This window comes from Pygoscelis adeliae, unplaced genomic scaffold, assembly GCF_000699105.1.
Source record: "Pygoscelis adeliae isolate BGI_AS28 unplaced genomic scaffold, ASM69910v1 Scaffold171, whole genome shotgun sequence".
In the NCBI taxonomy this organism is placed as follows: domain Eukaryota; kingdom Metazoa; phylum Chordata; class Aves; order Sphenisciformes; family Spheniscidae; genus Pygoscelis; species Pygoscelis adeliae.
This window is the reverse complement of record NW_008824186.1, coordinates 7,424,956-7,431,826: the sequence shown is the minus strand read 5'-3', so window position 1 is coordinate 7,431,826 and position 6,871 is coordinate 7,424,956. Positions and strand designations below refer to the sequence as shown.

The window sequence follows — 6,871 nt, the reverse complement described above, 5'->3', positions numbered from 1 at the left end:
CTTAGAATTGGAATAGAAACCAAATCTTATCCCTCTACTCCTCACCCCCAAATTATTTCTACCCAGAGTTCACATAACAAATGGCTCTGAATGTTTGTAAGACTGCAGATTAAGTCAAAACCACTTGATTTGCTGAAAACTCCCATCAGTTGAATGGGCTTTTAATTAGACAAAAATCTAGTGAAAGGAAAAAAAAAAAATCAACACCTATGTAAAAAAGCAGGCAGACACCTATTTTTATTTTGTTTTCAATGAAAACCCAAGACAGATGGAGTACTGAAATGACTTCATCTGACTAAAGCACATTAAACAACAGCAGAAGCCATGGTAACGCTATGTACTGCTCATAACATACTGGCAGGTGAAAAGACAAACCATCTAACAAGATAAGCGATACCTTTACCTCACATTTCAGAGATAACTAATCTATACCCTGCATCAGTTTCCTACATGCCCCGTTTTTTCTTATACCTTTGTATGTCCCTACACTTTTGTGCACATTAAAGTGTCGGAGGGATGAAAAAGCAACGTTCCCTAAAATGTGTCAAGAGATATACAATATCACCGCAATAAAGAGAGGCGAAGAAAGCACACCTCAGGCCCTTTATTCACGTATACCCTTGACACCCAAGATGGTATTTCTTCCTTTGTCTGTAATTTCTACACAGTTACTAGGTTATTCTAGCTGCCCTATTTGCAGGTCTGACCAATATAAGCTTTTTAAGCTTCATGGTTAAGTGTGCTTGTGAGGTTTATCACTGTATTTCTGTATTTCTACTGAAAGAATCAAGAATACTTCAATTGCATCCATCCTCTCCCTCCACTCTTTAAGTAATACAAATTCATAGCAAATCAGGAAAGAAAAAAAATAATCTGAGGAATCTCAAATTAGCCAACAGTCTGGGGATTAAGGCCCTCCTTCAGAAGTTAGAAAAATCTGAGCCTGATTTAATAACGCAAGATGGTCTTCTATTTCCTTTGGCTTTCACATACTTCACTTAAGCATCCGCAACAGCCATTGTCAGAGACATCAGCAAACTTAAGCCTTTAGCTTGACCCAGAATTGATTTTGTTCTGTTCTTAAAAAAAACCACCAACGTCTTCTAAACCAGAACCTGTTTCAAAAGAATGCCATGAACTCTGCTAAATTATATGCAAAATCTGTCCCAGTCGCAATGCTATGAGAATGCTTATTGCACTGATCTTTTCAGGAAAAAAGAGATGAAGGAATACCTAGTTTGCAGATGCAAAGACTGAAACGCAAAAGGAAATCAAGGCTCAACAGCCTTCAATGCTCAGTTCCAATGAAGTTTCACCTTAAAAATAAAGCATATCAAGTACCTACAGATGACATTATGCGCCTCTAGAACTGGAGAACAACAGAGCAGCATACTTTAGATCCTGCATTTTGAAACCAGGCAGTTATGTCCCACTTGCATGTAACTTCTTCCGTGGGCCCGGCCTTCAACTAGTAAAGATAGGGGGAGCATAGATGCTGAGCACAACAGAAATCAGAAGCAGGGGGAAGGGCAAAAACAAACCACAAGAATCATTTCAACACCCCAATTATTTTCATATTTTGAGAAGGAACTTTTTTTAATAATGCAAACCTCAATTCTTACCCAGTTACATACATTCATTTTCATGATTTATACAATTATTGCGTAAGACGTGTGGTCGTTTACATCTTCCAGTACAAGTGACATTAGGTACCACAATTTCATATTAAATTCTAGTTACATTTTCAGTCAGTTACACAAATGTGAAACAAGAACAAGACTAAGACTATTCCCTTCAGAAATCCTTCACATTTGTCCAAATGCGAAGATTGCATAATGGAGACATTTGTGATGTTTATGATAATCCCACACTAATTTGTGTTGCTTTGGTAGATTGTAGTGGAATGTAATGGGGAAAAAAAACCAACCAAACAAAAAAACCCACCAAAACCAAAAACCCAAACAACCTTAAGAGACAAAAAAACCCAACTAAACTTGCAGGCTGATAAGAACTGGCCATTTCCTTTTTGGCAAGGCAAAGCTACTTCAAGTATTTAGAAAAGCAGAAAACAATTTTTTTTTTCTTCAGTAAAAAGGTAAAATAGACTATTTAACCTCTGTTAATAAGTGCCAATAAATTGGTAGCAGTGATTACATCATGCTAGAAGGAGCAGAAACCATCCTGACATAAAGCCAGACTGAAAAGACTAAACTCAAATCTAGAAAAACTATGTGTTGATGCCTTTATCTACTTGCCATGATGTGTGTTCTAAGTGCATGACTGAAAATGAGCATGGTAATGCCACTGAAACCAGTGCAAATGAGTTACCGGATGGATTATTCTGGAACAGAGAAAAAGAGACTGAACACAAACAAGAGCATGGCTTAAGAAGCAAGATTACAAAAGTAAAAAAAGATTACAGGAGTAGCTCAGAGCTCAGTTCAGTTTTGTGTTACATATATGCAAGTTACAACACGTATTTTGTTCCACAGCACAACGAAAATATAAGCAGAAGATAAAGAAACAGACAAGAATCGCTACGCAACTTCTGAACAGTGAGACAACAAGGCAGAAATATGCTTTTGAGCTCAAATGCACCATCATCCCAGATATTTTCCTCTCCCTTATGCCGGAAAGAAGGAAGAGACAAATGACTAAAAAAGAGGAGGAAAAATATACACGATGACTGCTTGGCACTTCTGAAAAATGTTTTGTTATCTAAAAAAGGATCAAGTAACTTATAAATAGTAGCAGTGTTTTATGGCCAATTACCTTCCCCAAGCCTTTGTCAATGCAGAGATGATCACAATAGTGTCTATTCTGGTGACAAGGCAGCACCCCAAAGGGTAGTTTCATTTTTACATATAAAAATAGTAGCTGGGATTGAAACTGTTCTTCATAGTGATTTACTAGTTATGTGACAAAGATTCCAACAAAACCACCTTTTTTAGAGGCATACTAAGGGATAATGAAAAGCACATGGACACGGCTTACTGTTAATTCTCCGCCTTAGATTTGTTGATAAAGTTATTTACCCAGAAAGTATTACTCAGGTGAAAGTTAGTGGTATACAGCATGTGGTCATTAAACCATAAAGAAATGTGATCTTGCAGTACTGGTTGAGCACTTCCAATTCCCACAGACTCGAATGAAAATTTGAACTGCTAAGCACTTTGACTATCCCATTCCACCTTTTTTTCTTCCCCCCTTTAAGTGGGAGACTCACAGTGACCATGGTGCTACATTCCAGCCAAAGTTCATTCCCCTCAGTTTTTTCACGGAACATGATACAGTGTAGAACACTAGCTTGGAAGAAAGTAAAAGGAAGAGGTTCACTAAAAAGCAACATGAGAATATTTACTCTAAAGGAGAGCTCAATTTTACCACATTGAAAACTACTAGTGCAATCGCTCCATTCAAAGTCATAACTGCTCTTAAAGTTACCAGCATGATGCAACCAGCACGAACCCTAGATCAAAAACAAAGAAAAAGAGAGGATGTGCGAAGTAGGCAGTCCCCGTTACTAAGTTGAAATTGATCGTGTTCTGATGTGATTAACTCCTGAAAATTTGGTAAGATATGCTGGTGTCACATTTCAATAAAAATAGTGTTTCAACTCTCACTACAAAAAGAATAAGGATTTTGTTCTGGTCCTGCCTAATCCATTCATGAATTGCAGGGCCCTTGGCACACTCGCCTACCCAAAAAGGCAGTTCCATTTTCTTGTGCTGAAAAAAGCAGCAGGCTTTAGTGGTTACAAAGTTCATGTTTTAAAGTGCACTGTCATTTTAAACACATCTTCCCTCCTAAAAAAAGAAAATAAAACATTCTGATATCCACAGTTTATAAAAATAACAACTGCAATATTCCTCTAAAATGGAAACTTAAAATCAAGTCAAATTAGCAAGATTCAAATCTTTTTCAAAAAAAAGATATGAACCAAAAATAAAAAAAACCTCTTTCTGCAGAGAATTGCCAAGCAAAACCTCATGTACTGTCCTACAAGCCTCTCTCCTAACAGCACCTCACAGAATATCCATTCAGTTTCTTCCAGCCGACAACCTCAAGAAAACAGAGGTCTAAATAAATCAGTCCTTCCCACCAGTCATCTACATAACTGCAGGTGTGGATGCTGGTGCAGTTTTTCCATCAACTCTTCCTCTGTAGGTTCTTCCAAAACATCCCTACAAAGAAAAAGCACAACTTGTTAGGGGCAGCAAAGGGAACTTCTCAGCATTTGTTTTTGCAATGCACATACTGAGATGTAACATGTGCTTGTTTCAAGAATTAAACAAGGAATTAAAGTTACAATAAGTTGATGCTCCCTAAAGATGCATCTACTTGCAAGTGATCCATCCTTTACAGATGTGTCATGGAAACCAGCAGCTGTTTTCCCATAAGAAGCAGGGAAGCAATTTCCTGCACACAGTACAATACAACTGAAGGTCAGTAGACTTGTTTTCCTGAAAAAACTCCCAAATGAGAACATGCTCCCAATGCTATTATTGAATATCCAATGTGCACCAGAAGTTCCACTTGTGCATCATCATCAAGTATCAACTCACCACCCGCAATTTCATAACAAGCCAAGAACGTGCATCACTTTCCTCATCTTCCCTTTCCTTCTCCCTCTCAGCACAGTCCCTTCCCCGCCCCCAACACCTCTTCTCCCATCATGCTATGGGCAGAAAGCATGTAAAGGTTAGGCTACCCAGTCAGCTTAAAGCAGGCCTAACTAAAGCACTTACTGAATTTTTCCAAACTAACAGATGAAACAGTTTGCTTCAGAGGGAGGAAATAGAAGACAAGCCTTTTACCCTCTTGCAGCCAGCACACTTCCTTTAAAACAGATGAACATAAAAAACTAGATCAATTATCAAGCCCGGTTCAACTCACCTGAACATTAGTTCAACTGTCCTCTGGTATTCAATATCTGAAAGAGGCTCTCGATGACAGCGACGGTCCCACTTGTGAATAAAGTTCTGAAACATAAAAGGAACAGGAAAAAAACTAAAGGCTACTTCTGGTGACATTAGAAAAAAGGTTCTAGCAGGTCAACATGCTTGCAGGTAACATTTGGCAAAGGGGTGAGGTTTGTTTTTAACACAGGGTGTCAGAGCAATAATTTATTTAGGCATCCGCATATTTATTGGCTGCAGGTCACTACTTTATTCAAGCCTGTTGTTCAGGAATGAAATAACTTTCTCATCACACACTGAAAAAACAGTAGAGCAGAAGACAGCCCCCACTGCCTTCTACTCCTAGCGAGGACTGCCTCCCCGAAATAACTGTGTGAACTACGCACAAGAGTTCACCTGCTTTGAATTTTTTCCTCTTTAGAAAGCCAACAATATATAAACATACTCCTAGTTCAGGCATCACAGCTTAAACTCAGCTTCTGGTTTTGTCATGTTGCCTTATCCATTTTGAATTACTCTGACAAATCAATACCTAGGGAGTAGACAGAGAGCTCAGGCAAAAAAAAGGGAGAAAAATAGTGACATCATGGCTCTTACAGCAAACTTTGGCCACAGCCCTGCAGAAGCAAGCAGGTAGAAGACTTCATAGGATTAGCCTCCAGCTAGAAGAGAAAGTCTTTTCTGAAACACTCATGGGAAGACTGAAGCTCAGCAGAAGATTCATATCTAAATTTCTGTCTAGAAGTTCGCCATTCTGCCTAAAGTAGTAAATTTTAGTTCTCAATGCTGTTCTTGTTGTTGACTGCATCTCCAAAAGAAGTTTTCATAGGTTTTAAGATGGGGTGAAGTGCCCTCTACAGGTACTCAATTTCTTCCATTACTTATAAGAGAAGTCTACAATGATTAACCTGGAGTAGACGGCTGTGATTAACGTTCCCTTCACCATCAAAAACTCAAAAGGTATTTGGATTTGCAGAGAAATACGCATACACAAGAAACCAGCGGAACTACATGTTCTTCATGGCATTGCTTAGGTACCTACATTTCCACAGCTGCTTTAAAAAAAAAACTCTAGAGGTTGATCTCTTCAAAATAAGTAATCAGTTCCACTCTTCTAGTGTGGAACTGAATAAAGGTAGTAATTCAAATTGGGGTGGGAAGAAATACAGGACAACCAAATAATATAAAAATGTAAAATTTAAAGCGCTAACTTCATTTGCTGGCAAATCAAAATGCAAAAAGTCTGCAGCTTGAATAACTAATGCTGAAGTTAAATGCTAATGTACAGTCTTATAATACTTAAAATATTTTTCATCTTTACAGAGACTGAGCTATAACGACAAATGTACACACCCAATGAAACGCAACCAGATTTGTGACAAAGCTGCGAATAAAATATACAGTTGTCTAGGAAAAAGAAAATGTTTCCTCAACATCTCAGGGGAAGGGCAGCAAGGAGGAAGATTAAGTAAGCACACACAAAACCAACATGCTTTTCCCAAAAAGTTATCTGGGTTCTTTTCGTTTCCCACACAAATTAGAACCTGTCTTCAGGATCTAATACCAAATAAACAGGCTTCCTTACCTCTAGAAGTAAAGCTATGAAGAGATTAACCCAGATGACAGAGGAGATCAACCACCAGGCTACAAAATAGATCTTTGCCCACCTGCAGATCGGATTAACAAACAGTAAGTAAAGTAGGCGGTAAATAACCTCAGCCTCAAAGTGACTAAGGAGAGCCACGAAATCACATTTTTCCTTGAAATATAATACTACTACTTTCTCAATGTAAAAGGAGGTCTGGAACAACAACAAAAAAAATTTAGCCTTTCATTAAGTTAGCCAAACAGACTCGCTCCCCCCGCTTAACGTACCTAATTCAACTCTGAAGGGACAGAAAAGCAACCTAGTAGAAGTTTTACTGGATCACACCAAAAGATCCATCTAGGCT

General features: G+C 38.3%; 1 protein-coding gene across 1 annotated transcript in view; it reads right to left on the bottom strand.

Annotated features, from left to right (window-relative positions):
- Window positions 1-4,105: 4,105 nt before the first annotated feature.
- TPCN2 (two pore segment channel 2) overlaps window positions 4,106-6,871 on the bottom strand; it is a 33,739-nt gene continuing 30,973 nt past the window's right edge. Inside the window, exons 23-25 of the mRNA XM_009334590.1 lie at window positions 6,505-6,586; window positions 4,897-4,982; window positions 4,106-4,184 (exon numbers count right to left, since the gene is read on the bottom strand). Of these exons, the coding sequence (XP_009332865.1) occupies window positions 4,106-4,184; window positions 4,897-4,982; window positions 6,505-6,586 (247 nt within the window). The remainder of the gene's footprint in view (window positions 4,185-4,896; window positions 4,983-6,504; window positions 6,587-6,871) is intronic.